At 36.1% G+C, this 15,920-nt stretch overlaps 1 protein-coding gene across 2 annotated transcripts in view; it reads left to right on the forward strand.

Annotated features, from left to right (window-relative positions):
* GRID2 (glutamate ionotropic receptor delta type subunit 2) overlaps window positions 1–15,920 on the forward strand; it is a 673,180-nt gene that overhangs the window by 463,113 nt on the left and 194,147 nt on the right. For both annotated transcript variants that reach the window (XR_004496988.1, XM_015625795.2), the window contains exons 6-7: window positions 3,883–4,056; window positions 8,919–9,080. Coding sequence is in view for 1 of the 2 variants with exons in the window: in XM_015625795.2 (XP_015481281.1) it covers window positions 3,883–4,056; window positions 8,919–9,080 (336 nt within the window). In the remaining variant the exon portion in view is untranslated. The remainder of the gene's footprint in view (window positions 1–3,882; window positions 4,057–8,918; window positions 9,081–15,920) is intronic.

The following is a 15,920-nucleotide window of genomic DNA, read 5'->3' on the forward strand; positions in this document are numbered from 1 at the left end:
CAATCTCGAGCAATTAGATCAGGTCCTATAATCACAGCTCTGTTCCAGGAGCTCACTCAACATTTTCATATAGATAATGATTGATAATAATAGCATTAGAGCTTCACTTGAATCCTTACATTTTCCATGGGTTGGTGGGTCTGTGGGAAATGACACCCTCTTTGGAACAGGTGGGAAACCAAGTTGCCAGCTCATGGCATTAATGAAAGCTAATGCACAGATGGAGTGAACCCTGCTTTCTCCAAGATCTTGGATTTTTTTTTTTTCTCTGCAAAAGCTAAAAATTAGTTTGTCCTTGTCCTGTCAGGTTTTATTCATCCTTTTCTGCAATGCCTAAAAAACCTAAGGGAGGTACAAAGGAGCAAGTGATGATGCAGTTCAAAATCTCCTTTTCCTTCACTTGGAGCTTCATCCAGCCATGAGTTTCCCTCAACTTCATTCTGGAAAGTGCTGAGAAATTCAGGAAGGGCACAGCACAAATGTGCTCTGGCATGGACAGTGGCAGGCCTTTCCTCCTCTGTTGCCTTTGGGAGAAGGAGAAACACTCTCCTCTCTGAGTATCAGGATTTTCTGTGAAGTCCTGTCATGCACTGGAAAATAGTGCATACTGGAGCCATCTTCTTGGCCCAAAATTAAGATGTTTCCATAAGAAAAGGTATTTCTGCCTTTTTTTGGTGCTTAATACAGGAGCATGTAAATAAATTCTTTCCCTCCATGTCTCTCACTCCTGGTTCAATTGCTTTGTGGTGAATAGTCAGTCTCTGCCTGGGCTGCTTATATTAAAATAATGGGACAAATGTTAGATGTCCAGTATGTAGTCTTGATTCCCACTGAAGTGTTGCCTTATATGTCAAGATGATGCTCTTCAGTTCTTGTTTCCTTATTCATCTATAAGCAGTTCTTAATTTAAAACCACATTTTTTTGCTTATTTATTTGCCTGCTTAGATGAAATGTACATCCAGCTTTATCCTTGTTCCATTTGTGAAAGGATATTCTCCCCTTAATTCCAAGTTCAGACCAGCAAAAGAAAGGCTTGGAACTATACACTGAATTTCTAATGAAAAAGAAAACAAAACAAAAAACCAAACCAAAACAAAAAAAAACAAACAAAAAAAACCCCAACCCAACCTCACATAACCTAGCCTAAATTTATTCAGGTGCTAACTCAGTTCAACTTGGCCAACTTTCTAATTTTTTTTGACACTCGACGCTTGTATAACAGATCATCTGCCACCCTTATATCATTACACTGTATCTTCCTTTGAAGTGCAAATGAAAATTGTTTCCTCTCATACAATAGTTGCTTTATATAGTTTTCTTAAGTCAGATCCAAAATTCAAGAATGAGAGATGATATTGGAGAGTCATTATATAAAAGGCTTGTCACTCAGTCAATGCCAAGTATTTAAAAAATGACAAAGAAATACATAACAAATGACTAATGTTGAATTTGGGCTTGCATGGCATTGCTTTGTTGTCAATCTAAAATCTGGATTTATGGAATAATCAGCATTTAAAATAATAGCTGTCATTAAGCTATAGATGTATATACTTCATTGGCCACCACACAAAAATAGCTTTGGTGTTTGAATTATGTTATTATTTCCCAGGTGAGGTATAAAGGCATGAGGGAGTAACCTAGAGGTTAAAATGAAAACATTCTATTTAAAATGCAGCAAAAAGTGCTGAATAGAAAAAACGTAAATACACTTTTATGGCAGGAAAGATAAATGCTTGAGGATTTGAAAGTCAAAATCTTTTTTAAAGTAGTATTTGGTAATATAAGTGATCATGCCAGTATCTGTTATTACATTATGACAATGAGTCTAAAAATCTTGGTGTTACAGTTTGGGCATGCTGTGTAATTAAACCAGGCAAACTTTTAAATCCTCTGAGAAAATATATAATTTAAAATTAAAATAAGAAGTTTCTTGAGCTCTCCTTTATGATTCTATTGAAAGTATTATATATATATATATAGATAGATATATATAGATATATAGATATATATATATATTGCTAAAACAGCATTATATATGTTTTTTTTTTACCTCACAGCTAGTGAAATGATACAGACTAAATGAAAAAGCAGCATCTTAAGCTGAGATAAGCCATTATCTGTGGTACATTAAGAATTAATCGACCAGAAATGCAAGATATTACACTGAACACAGCTGATGCTATATGTTATTTCTCTTTCCAGAAAAAAATAAATCTATATTTCATAAAGAACATTAATAACAGATGAATTCAGAAGCTATGATAATCTGTGAAGGCAAATAAAATACTTTTACTGTAGTCAAGAGAGTAGAAGTTATAATTTACATCTCACATACATTTCTTTCAAAATTTAAGGGAAGAAAAAAATACCAGTATGTCCAAAGTAACTCCTTCAAAATAATGAAAGGATATTATATTGAAACAGAAAAAAAAGCCAAAATAACTGGGATTGTTATTGGCATGGTAACATTTAAAGATATGCTTTTTCAAAAAAGCTTGTCATCATTTCTGCAAGAAAGATTCCATAATTTGAGATCAAGTTTATCCTGGTGTCTGCTAAATTCTATATGGTTATAGATCAGGAAGCTAAGGCAGAAAAAGATGATGGCATTTCATTACAGGTATTAACAATGCAGATGTGCCATATCCTTTGAAAAATGACAGAGCTATAAATACACAAATGAGAATCAAAAATATTCAATAAACTCTGGCTGTATGCAAGAGAATATTAAATGAAGACTGCCAATAGGAGACTCTTGATCCACCTCACTTCCTGGGGGCATATCTGCAATTTTAAATGTCTGGAAAGTTCAGGGCATCAGCCTCTTTAATTAAGACAGATTATGGACAGTTCAACATGACGAGAAAGAGATCCTGGTTAAAAAGACTGTACAAATTTTAGATTATTTTTACTATTTTACAGGAAAATACAGACACAGAATTATCTTGAAAGCTACCACCTATTTGAATTTGAATTTGAGGAAAAAGACCCATGTTTAACTAAAATTCGAGTTCTTATATGAAGGTTGGAGTCAGTTGCTTTTATTTGGGAGCCCATGTTCCTCTTACTCAACTTCCCTGAGGGACTTATCATTCAACAGTGTAAAACACCATGTTCCCAACCTGCAGGAATTTATGCTATGTAAAAAACTGTTTTTCTGGTTTCCTTAACCTGTCTTAAAGTTAATATTTCAAGCTTAATATTGGTGGTTTTACTTAGTTATTTTTTCTTTAAAGTATCTGTCTGTAGAGGTGAGTGTTCAGCTGTAAGCCTTAATAGGTACCCTATGGAATATAAATTCGGTTTTAAATTAGGTCTTGCTATAAACAAGCACATTTACACCTAGAATGCTCTTATGTGTTTTCTTTGCCCTTTTGGTAAATGATTGCTAATTTGCACATTGTTTATAGGTTCTTGGTATTCTGCTTCTAGAAAATGAACACTTAAGGCCTGAAACATTGTCTCTACCTTCACAGCCCCTAAGCAATGGCACACACAGAAATACATCATGCTATGGCTTCCTACTGATTTACACATTATCTGTCAAGGATGCTGTGAAATACTTTTAAATAAAAGATCAGAAGAGGTAAAAGGAGAGGCAGAGAAAACCCCAAATGAAGCAGCTATGAAAATGCAAATATTTGGTGAGGTTTGAGCACAGTACACTTTGAATTTTGCAGTTAAGGGTGGTATTTTAATACCATCAGTTATTTTAATGAGCATGCACATATTGGTTTTGAAGCTATGGTGGAGTTTGACAATAGCTGTGTGTCAATCAGAGGCCTCTTGGTCCACTCTGTTTATGTTTTGTTTATAATTTGGTGGTCATGTTTCTGAATTTTGACTCTCATCCATATCTTCTTCCTTGCCTTATCTTTCAGGAAATAAATGACGTGGACGTGCAGGAGCTGGTGAGAAGGTCAATTGGAAGGTTAACAATTATCCGGCAGACATTTCCAGTCCCCCAAAACATAAGCCAGCGCTGTTTCCGTGGCAACCACAGAATATCTTCATCACTGTGTGATCCAAAGGACCCTTTCTCCCAGAGCATGGAGGTAGTTCATATACCAGTCTATCCCCACCTGGAAACTGTCTTTCTAGATAACTTCTAAGTTTTCCCCCAGGGGCTTACTGTAATTAAAGTTATTTTTCATGTCCTCTGTGACAAGTGGTTTAATGGTTCATGGCATGACAAGGAAATGCTTGGAGTTGGGGCAGGGGTGGATGTGTCTGATGGAGAGCAAGAACTTGCCTGCTCCACAGCAAAAGAGATAAATGTCCAAAAAAGCAACCTGGTCTCCAGATAGTAAGCTAGTCATTTTGTTGCCCTCCTAAATTTTAATTTTTTTCATCTCACCTGAAAGTATATCCTCCCTGTAGTCAGTGTCTCCTGAGTTGCTGTGCTTCTCTGAGACTCAAATATGTTTTTAATAAGAAAGTCTTCCTGGGAGCACCCACATAATCTCTTTCAAGTGCCTTGGTGTATACACATCTAAACTTATCTGTGAATTCCAAAGAGGCCTTATTTTCAGGGTTGTTAATCACAAACTACAATTAAACTACATTAGGTCCCTACCACATGAATTCAGCAACAGGATCCCTGTCCTCCTGGCTTCACATAGTTTTTCCAAGAACAGGTCCTCTGTTTTCTCTCATTAGGTTTCATCATGACAAACTTAGGCAAATCAGGAGTGTAAAATCGGCTTAATATGTTGATTTTACTTTTTTTTATTATTATTTTTCTGTGAACATTTCTTCAATTGTAGAAAGATGGCTTCATATTATTATTTTTAGCAGTGGAGCGAGGAGCTTATCTGACCCAGCATCTAAAAGCAGCCACCTCATGATTCTGAAAGAGAAGAATGAGAGAAAACATTGGGCGGAAAATATAGAGGTCTTGAAGAGTGTCTGTTTAAAATGAAAATATGTAAGGGACAAAGTGTGAATAGTCTTGTCCTGTTTCAGATTAGTTGTAAGAGCCTTTGTGCCACTAATTTTAGTTCACAAAGCAGCCAGCCAGCAATTATTGATGACATGAAAAACTGGCTGTAGCAGAGTGCACAGTGATCCTATTAGAGTTCTCAAAGCAAGTAGGGCTGTGTGACGCCCATTGATGCATAGGATATATCTACAGACTGTTTAAGTGCAAAAATCCTTTAGGTTGTGCCATTCTGTCGTGGCAGCATGGTCCTAGGGGGAGCTTTGGTCATCTAGGGACAGTGTGTTCAAGCTGAGAGTGTGATCACATGCAGGAGTGCAAAGAGCAGTTCTTGTGAGCAAAGTTACTGACTGCTGCAGCAAGGCAGAAAATAAAAGTCCTGTGTCCATGGGATGCCGTACATTTTGATTTGTCTTTCTCTTCAAATTCACTTTCATTTTCACTTCAGCAGTTGGCTGAATCCAGGAAAGATGAGTTCTAGAATTCAAAGTTTACTCTCGACAAATTGGCAAATTCCATTTAATTTGTTAGATTGGATCTTCTGCCTTAACCTGTGTGTCATGATCTACTTATAGCTTGGAGAGCTACAATGTTCCTACTGGAAGCTTTCACAGTATTTTGGTTCAAAGGAATGATGGAAGCTGGGCTGGTGTAATTGTTCTGTGCAACTGAGTTGATTTTTTCATGCTTTCCCTGAGATGGCTGTACTTCATTATTTTAGCTGAGTGAGACAACATTATAAACTGCAAGGAAGGAAAACTGTGACACAGTTTCCCCTGTGCCTCTGTATGATGCACAATCCTTTGAGTAGCTGTGGGGTTTGTTTGCTGCTTCTTTGTTCTACCCAACAATATTATAAATTAGTTTCTAATCCAGTGGGGAGTTGGAACAGTTTATAAATTGAAATTACTATTTTTTTTTTTTTCTAATGACATCGAAGTATGACTAATCAGGAACATTCTCTGGAAATTATAAGGGTGAATTTCTTTATTTTTTTTCTGAATTACTCCCCCTAAAGTCTGTGTGAATAATTAAATTTTTTCAGCATCTTTATTAAAACCCTGAAAAATATTCTGGTGAAGATGTCCCACTGCATCTTTGGAACTGGCCTAATTGAAACAAATTCTATACATTAGTATCATTTTGAAGGCAGAAAGTTAAAAACTGGATTGACAGAAGAATTTAGTACTGTAACCCTTTTGTCATAGTGCTACATGCAATATTGTAGGTACACATAAAATAAACACTGATAATCCAGATTAATCATTCGTCCTTAATCCAATGCTATCTTCCTTCTACACTCTGGATAAAACATTCACATCTGAGTTTTATACTGCATTAACAGAAGGTTATGCAGATAATTACTACTTGGTAATGCAAGTGTCCAGCCCTTAGCCTAACAGATTTAGAATAAAGAAGGGATTAGCAATGGACACCAGGCAATGCATTAAATGCCCCAATAAATTTACATGGGAAATTAATAAAGGTGTAAAGTGACTTTAAATTACAACCCTCCTTCTGTTCATCAGGACAGATATAAATGAAGCATACTTCTGGTAGTGACAGGGAAGGGTGATTTTGAGAAACAGGAATTAATTGTGGGGTCTTTATCATTGCATTATCAGTGATTGATTGCAGTAAATGTTAAACTCAACTATTAGTGAAGGACTAACAATGCTTAATAACTGCTGAACTCTGTCCTCCTGAGCCCTGTTAATACTTGATGAAGGCCCAGCTATATTAATCTTAGATTAGTGAGTGCATCCTTCCTCATGAAATGTGACAATTGTCTTCTATTCCCATGGTAGTAGGTTACAGAAGTTACCTTGAAAGCAATGTCATTTTCTTATGAAATGATGACTGGGCAACCACAGACCTTCATGTACCAATTCAGTCTCATTAGTGACCTTATTCCCTCTGCTCTCCAGAGGTGGTATGGGTTTGAGGTTCTTTTTCTCTTTGGCAAAGACTTGTACAAAAAAAATAAAGCTTGCCTTACAGCACAGTGATAATTCCTCCCTTCTCTGCTCCAACAAATGTCCCTCTAGTGCTGACTTCACTGGGCAAATAGTTTTAGCTGAAATTCTTTGAATTCTTTGTAGGTTTACAATATATGGCCAAATCATCTCAGTTGTTTTAAAAATAATTTAAATTGATTAACCTGGGCCCACATCCTCCATCCATGCTTTTAATCCTGTCATGCGCAATGATGCCTGGCGTGTGCATCTGACGAAAGTAGATTTTTGTTCCTGGATGAATACCAAAATAGAAATGTTCACAGCCACTGGAGGAGCTCAAGTAAGAATAAAGAAGCACCTTATTTAGAAGGCAGACACAGAGAATGATCATTTACAGAAAAAGGGTGTTAAGGATCAGAGGTTCTGTGCATCTGTGCTACTAACAGAGCAGTTTGTGGATGACACAAGCAAAGCCAGCTGAAAGATGAGATTTACTAAAGGAAATAAAAATATTAAAAGATGTTATATGGAAAGGACTAATTAGACAGGAAGAGAGGTGTTTAGGTTTATTTTAACTTCTTTTTTCCATTTTTTAAAGTGATGTGTGAATTTGCCAATCAGCATCTCAGATCTTCAGCATTATTATGCTTCCTTGCTGTATACCCCCTCCCTGTGTCTGCAGGGCTTTCCAAGTCTTTGGATTTATTTAAAAAGCAGAATAGGCCCACTAAATTCCCATGCTTTCCTTGTGTATGCTTCTTTCTTCTTTTAAAACTTTATGCACACCACCTGTATCTGTGCAAAAAAACCCTTACAGAGAGTAGCCAACATATTCCACAAATCTGAGGAAATGTCTTTTGGCTTGTCTGTGACTGATGCAGAAAAAATCCCAGCAACCTTGCCTCAAATTGCCACTGGTTAATTTGTTGTCAGGCACTAGGAATGCTCTACAGAGCACTTTATCATGCATCTGAGGAAACTGTGTTTCCCTCAATAACTTCAGATGACCAATAGGTTATCTAAAAATAATATTCCCAAAAGCCCTTTTCATTTCTGAACATAATTTTTCTTCATGAGAACCTCTGTTCAGGACAGCTGAGGTTTCTTTTTATGATACTGTCAGTAACTGAAATGTTCCTGCCATTTGAGGACAGAAAAGACTGATGTAAAACTATACTGTAAATTACTTGTTTTAGAAGTGTTCGTGAGTTCTGAGCTTCTGTTCTTTTTCATTTAATTGTATCTTTCACATCTGACTTTGAACTGAGTGCATTTAAAAGCAGCTATGTGGAAACTAGAACGTGGTTAAGTGGAAGTGGCACAAAATTCTACTGTTCTGCCTTTGATCCCAAACTAGAACTTCCTCACACTCTATGCAGCTGTGCTCACAGTGAAACACACACATTTACTCTGTAAGAGTTTTGTCCTGCAAGGAGTTAGCAGCCAATGTCAGTCTGACAAACACTGTAAGTGGCAGAATCAACATGCAATTGCACACTGACAAAAATTTCATTGAGTCTTATTTCATGCTAGAAAGTGCCAATCAGAATTGACTGCACAAATCAGGAGCAAAAAACCACAATGAAATCTATTCTAAATTTTCAGAGTTTCTGCTTTTAAAAAAAACAAAACAGGCTTGAAGTTAATTTGATGGTGTCCAAATATCTGGTGACTGAAAAATTGAGTCTCACAAGCAATTGTTTAAAAATAAAAGTCTGTTTATGGTCATAAGCAGAGCTGTAAATCTGGCAAGTGGAGCAGTGCCAGTGGTTGGGCTGCCTGTACTTCTCATGCGTGTGTAATTTGTTGTTGCAAATCACTTTTAGTGTTACAGCCCCCAGCTGCAGATTTTACCAAAGCCCAAAGGTGTGACATTTCGCCTCTCACAGGTTCTTCTTTATACCAAATAAAGTTATTTAATTACCAGATTATAGATGAGGCAAAACAAATGATAAATTCTGGCTGCTGGCAGGAGACTACAAATAGTAATGGTAATGATTCCCTTTTGGTCTCTTTACAGATTTCAAACCTGTATATATACGACACTGTTCTCCTGCTGGCAAATGCCTTTCACAAGAAGCTGGAGGACAGGAAGTGGCACAGCATGGCCAGCCTCACCTGCATCAGGAAGAACTCTAAACCCTGGCAAGGAGGGCGATCAATGTTGGAAACCATCAAGAAGGTAGTTCTTCCCTGTACTTCCTCATCTTTGATTTCTAAAATACTCACATTAGGCAGTATTTCCTCCTGAGGTGCACATGACTCTTATCAGTATGGTTTTTATATACTCACAGTTCCTGAATGGAAGTGGTCTTTATTTGGTTTGGGTTGTTTGTTGGTTGGCTGGTTTTTTTCATGTCATAATAATCATATTGAAATAAAACAAATATGTTTGTTTACCAAAACTACCAAACAGTTGGATGTTCAAGGAAGAAAAAGTGTCAAAGGTGAGCAAGTGTCACATTTGAAGAAGTTTCACTGTGGTTAGGAAGGAAATATATTTACTCTTTTGTTTGTAAAGAAAGGAGCAAAAGTTGCAGAATTGCACTTGGGTAATTTTTTGCAGAATTCGCCATTGCACTGTCTTTGACGTTAATAGAGTGAAATCATAGAAATGGGAGTAAGGAAACCCCTAAATTATCTAGGCTATATTCTGCCACCACAAAATAGCCCTGTAACAGTCTTGATAGAGCTTAATGCAATGCTGCTGCTTCCCTGTGATTTTTATTTCCTGTTCTGCAGTCTTTAAAGATTATTTCTCTTAGTTATTTCCTTTCTTCACAATGTGTACAGCCTCCACATACTTACAGAAAAATATCACAGCCTTTCTGATCAATATTTAGTCAGTGTGAACAGGTTGAGAGTTTGCCCTTCCCTGTAAGTTGTTTGCCTCATTTTCTTTATGTTATTGATATCTTTCGTAAAGCTGCCTCCTCATTTGTCTGCATACACTTCCTGGTAATGTATGCTTACATTTAAAGTGCTGGCATTGTAAACACAGAAAAGAAAATGGACAGTAAAAAAAATAAATTAAAATGGTGTTTTATTTATGGCTTTCACTACAGGACATAAAAATAATTTAAAATATAATGTTGTCTTGAGAAGTTGCCATTCTGCATTAGGTATTTAGCTCTTCCAGAAATTATGATGATGCAGGCAAAATGTAAGGCTCCTTTGAGCACTGCTTATATTTTATCCAGTTCCAGGTTAATCTGTGTTAGCTCCAAAATGATAGTTCAAGGATTTCTTTGGTATGTTTCCACTTTCCATTCTAATGGTTTGAAGTCATGAGACTGCAAGAATAATCCAGGACACATTTCTTATTTCAGGGGCAGGATAAGTCTTTAAGGGACTCCAAACTGTATTGCTCTTAATCAATTTCAAGTTCACATTTGGCAGTCCCATATATTTTGACTTGAAACATATATATATGTTTCAGGCAATGTTGGTTCTCTTCTCACCTTGGATTTCATAAATACTGTTGCACACTTTTCCATTTAAATGGCCAGAAGAATTATGAAGGCATTCAAGAAGGCAGGAGCAGGCAGAAATTCCTGAGTTGTTGTTAGCTTGCTAAAAAATGAATCAAATGCCAAAGAAATTCCTGATCTGTACAACTAACCAGGCTTTCATCCTGTCACTTTTGGGTTTCTCTGCTATTTCAATTAGGTGACTTTGATAAGAAGCTATTTTATTAGTATATATTGAATAATCCAAATACTCCTGGAAGTATCTCCCAATACTGGAAGTAACATGCTAAAATTGAAAGGCAAAATTTAATCCAAATGAAATACAGAAATTTTACTGTTTATGGATGTCAGTAGCATTTCAGTCTGTAGGCAGAGGAAAGCTAACTGTGCAGCCAAGAGCTGGAATTTCACAAGAACAGGAATTCTGCTTTAGTTTTGTGGCCTACTTACCCTTTTCTTTTACTAAAGCATTTATGTAGAAGAACCTTGGGATCACAGGTGTTTACTTTTGAAATTACAAATTTGGCATTGATGAATGCCTGATGAGGTATCAGGAAAACAATAAAATACAAAAGCAATGAGGGGAAAACAGCCCCCACTTAATCTCTTCCTGAGACTGCTTTTCTTTCTCATCTTGCCTTATTCTTTAAATATCTTTTCTCTCCTGTTGTCCTGGAGAATCCTCTAAAAGCAACTGAAATATGATTTTTTTTTCCTCAAAAGCATACTACTTTCCCTTAATTTTGAAAGAAAACAGGAGGAAGTGACCACGTGGTATTTAAATAGTTTCTGAATTAAAAGTTCTGCATTTTCATTTTGAAATCACCACTGTTTTCAATAGTGGTGTATAATGGAATATTACAGTATGATACTGATATAATTCACGGTGAAAATAAATTCTGAGATTTATTAAATGCTCCCAGAAAAAGAACTTCCATCCTCTGCAACTCCTTAATTCTCCCTTCATGATGACCTGTATTGCAGAGTTGAAATCATCACCTGCTCTCAGGTTGTCCCTTCTCTCAATGTAGCTTCACTAGGAGTCAAATTATACTCAAGTATGGTTTTGAAGGGAAAAAGAGTTGAGAATTTTTGCTGAAAAGATCCAGAAACAGGAACATCTGGCAGTGTTTTAGCTGCAGGGGGAAAGCTTTCTTTGATTTCTGGAGGGGGAAATAAGAAAAGAGGTGGGAAATCTTTATTAAGCTACTCACTGAAGAAGATAAGAGAAAGGGATGTTGATGTTTTATCTACAGCAGCAATTGTTAAATTTGTTACCCTGGTGGTAAATAAACTGCTTTCTTTATAGTTAATGAGCTAGTAAAGGAGAGTAGGCAATGAGAGGAAATTAGTTTCCAACATTTCTTAAAATGGTGGGAAAAAAGCTATCTAAATCATTCCTTACTGTCATTTATTACTTTTCACTGTTGAGTATTTGACTCAATGCATCACTATTTCTACAAAAAGCTACTAAAGTGGTTTTTCTTTGTGAATTCAGCTGATTGGACAAAGCCTAAAGAAAACATTTTAAGCCCACCACAATTATTTAAATCTAATATCTGTTTCTGCCCATTCTAGAACTGAATAAACAGTTAAATTCACCAGGAAATTCAATCCTTCTAATGAATTTGGCCAGCTCCAGCAATTAGTTTAAATTCACTTTTGTAATAGGAACTATCCCTAAACACATGCTCACTTGTTTATTTCTCAGTAAAGCTATTTCACAGTTGGAGAAATAAGTATCACTGGAAAATAATTCTACTTTGGGGGAAAATTAATCTTCCTGAGTAGCCTGGGAATAAATGTAAGTAGGATTATAGGGAGGATCAACTCAGCAAGATGGCATCAAGTTTCTGCATATACCTTCTCTCACATGTCTCAAGGGCTCTTCCCAGTCACATTTGTTTAGCTCACTAGCAGCAAATTTTTAGTGCTAGCAGCAACACAGAGCCTGTTCTTTTCTGGAAGATGAGCTGTACCTCTTGCTGCTTCATGAATCATAGGTGGAATTATCAACTAGTTCTGGTCTCAGAAATGTCAGTGATACTCAGTGGTGTTGTGCAAAAAAGTAGATTGGATTGTCTCTGCTAGTTGAGAACTCAACAATGTTCTCAAGATCAGACTTTTTCAAGAATAAAATCTGAAATGCGTATTTACATATTTACGTTTATAGCATTTTGTCCTGTCTGTAGCCACATTGTTTTATCCTTAATTGCAAAATAGCCAGTACCTGAAGAAAATAGAAGAGGAAGTTTGAACAGAAGCTGAGAGCAAGTACAATATTTTATAACTGATGATTGGCACACTGGCATTCCCAAGTGACTGCTAGGTAAATAGTGTTTTCTTCAGGGACTTACAGTACAGTGGTGCCTAAGCACATCTAAACTGTAGTTTATCTTGCCAGTCTAGATGGGACTCAAGTAGGATTTAATTATATTGCCAAGCTTTATAACAGCTCTGTAAAGCCCAGAGCAGTGATCAGATCATAAGTAAAACATTTTTGGCCTAGCAGCTGACATTTCACTCTTCACTTTTATATGTGTCAGGAAGTTGCATGGTTGCAGATGAACCTTGGAAGAATTTGAGAAGGTAGATAGCAAACATGTCTTCATTTTTCCCCAAATAGCATTGTTGCTGTAAGTTAAATGGAGTGTAAAATATCTTCTACTCTTGCCCGTTATCATGATTAACACCAAAATCACTTGGAAAAATCTCATCAGGAAGTTACTGCATCAGTAGCTGTCATACAGATGGTCCTTTCCTCTGTGATCTCCTTCCACTATGCATTAGCAGAGCGATAAAACACATGCTGTAAATCAAGTGTTTCAGAGAGATCTGTACTGTGAAAGGCTACTCACAAAAATTGGAGCAGCGTCCTGAAAATCTTCCTGGAGAATATCCTGCTCTACTCTATCAGCCCTGAGCAGCAACCAGGGTTGTGTAAGCCTTGTGAAGAGGCTGTGTGGGACAGGGAGGAGTAGTAGAGAGCAATAACAGGATTGCATGGCCTTCAAGTCCAACCAGATCAGTCCCAGACAGGGAGGAGAAATCAAGACCTCTAAGAAATTTCCTATAAATTTAGTATTGTTGGTATTACATGGGCGGTTCTTTGCTATTTTGTCGTTCTGCCTCTGCCCTTCCCAAACTGGCAGCGTTCCCATTCTAATCAGAGCTCTTATTACACTATTTTCATATGTACACAGTCTAGGAGAGGAAGCTCTGATTAGGACACCCCTTAATGAGAAACTTCGAAAGAATGATAGATTGCCAAAATAGATAAATGAGAAATAATGTTGTTGTGGTTAAGATGGGATCCCAAACAAATAAAGCTGACAGACTTAGAATTTGCATCTTGCCCTGACAATTTCTACCATTTAAGAATCAAGTTAAGCAAACTTCTACAAAGTTTCTGGATGGAGATCAAATTCCAGAGCATCTTAGATACTTCTGTTAACCTGTACTATATGTAAAGGGACATATATTTCAAAAGAATCCTGTTTTTTCATAAGAAATTGATTGATTAATTATTTCAAGTATAATTGAGGTTAAATGGATCTTTGAATTATTTTTTAATTGTATTTGCTCAAATAAGGACAAAGGTGATAAAAAATAATTTTAAAAGCTTGTTAACATTTCAAATTGCTATCTCAAGTCTTGAAAAATCATTTGCATTTTACACATGATTCTCATGTTCCTTAAGTTTTGGGACCACTCTCAATCTGGAAAATAGTCACTTTCATTTTCTAGATTGAAAATCTCATATACTTCATTTCTATTTTCTGCTGCACAAAACATTAGTGTGCAGACAGCATAATATTTTTTCATTGTGGGTGAATGTTTCCTTTCTTTCACCATTTTGTTCCAGAGTTTTCCCTTCCTTTTTCTAGGTCCTGCTTGAAGCTCACTTAAAATCATGGTGCTGCTCATCTATAACAGTTTAATTAATTTTCAGGCTTTACCTGCATCAGACCCATAGATTTAATACCCAGTGTGAAGGAAAGTTTTAGGAAACAATATAGGAAATACAGAGTCTAATATAAGCAAATCAGTATCTGGTGATGTCCAGATGGAAACGCTGAGTAATTAGCTGGGCATCCCAACTCTTGCAGGTCTTTGCCACTTCACAGGTGTTTCTCCTTCCCGTGTTCTGTGACACTGTGCCTTAGGTATTCAAAAAAACCAGATAAGAACCTACGAGAGAAAAGGTATGTAGAGCAGGTTCCTGCTTCTGGTCCATGAATAGGATGAAGTCAAATTTAATTTAGAGGAAAAGGTTTATATTTGTGAAACTCAGTTATTTACCAAAGAATATGTTCAAGTGATTTTTGCGGGTAAACACAAGTTCACTCTGTCTTTACTCTGATGCAGCCAGAGGTGTGCTAACCCCAGTATAAAAGCCAAAAAGGTCTGGTAATTTCAGGATGTTGGTCAAGATAAAAAGTAATTGGAGTATCTTGATAACCACATTTGTCAAAATGGTCTGGTTTGCAATTGCCAGAGTCTTCCTGCAAAAGTCTGTTTAGAGGTACCCTTAATCAGGCTATTGGCTTTTTTCCTTTCTTTTTTTTTAATTTATTTTTGTTCTAGTACAGGATAAAAAAGTAAATACTATAGAAAGAAAATATTATGGAAAATATTTTACTTAGATCATTAAATATGTATATACACAAAGGATTTTATTTGTTTTAGCTGTAAATGGCACTCATAGAATAGTTGTATTATTATAAAATTTGTATTATAAGTATCTAATTTTTTATGTCTTATTCCAGTACTAGTTTCTAGTAGTCTAGTAAATTCTAAAGGTATCATCTCAATGATCAATTTCATTATATTTGTTATAATCACAGTAATGTTTTATAAAAGTAGAAGAACATTCTGTTATTTCACAGCAAATTTTGTATTCCTTCCTGGATTTTGTCCAAACTGAAGATGTAATAATAGAGCTTTTAATATCATGGTTCAGCAAGGCTCCTGTGCTTAGCTAGGTAGTTTATATTGCAAGTTTTTTCCAGTTGAAATAAAAAAGCTCCTAAATGAAACAGCAATCACAACTGCAAAGTTCTTGCCTTATGTTTTGGGGAAAAACTGCATTTCATGGGATTTTACACCAGAGGCAGATTTTTCATATTTTGTACATAAAATATTTTTTACCTTTTTTTTCTGGAGGGAGAGGGCTAAACATCAAATTTTCCTTTAAACTGTAAACTGAAGAAATTTTTGAAGGGTACAGGTTTTCATTATCAGCATTTCACTCTGTTGATTTTATAGTTCAGGTCATCACAGTTCTTATACAAAGATGAAATGTGTGTCATGTTGAATTAACTCTGGAATATATTTTGAGTATGGCTGTGGCATGTATAGCCCTTTCAATTCTAATTCTTTGTGGGGATTATTCACTCTACTGTTTCATCTCTAGTATTTTAACCCCTTCCAGCAAAAATGTAAAAAATTTAAAGCAATCTTGAAGAGCTTAGTAAAGGATAGTTGGGAGGAAAAAGAAAAAACACTGCATTCAGCTAGACTTTGAATGAATCCCTTCTTGATTTGTGCAA

The sequence above is a fragment of the Parus major genome, chromosome 4 (assembly GCF_001522545.3).
Source record: "Parus major isolate Abel chromosome 4, Parus_major1.1, whole genome shotgun sequence".
Classification (NCBI taxonomy): Eukaryota; Metazoa; Chordata; class Aves; order Passeriformes; family Paridae; genus Parus; species Parus major.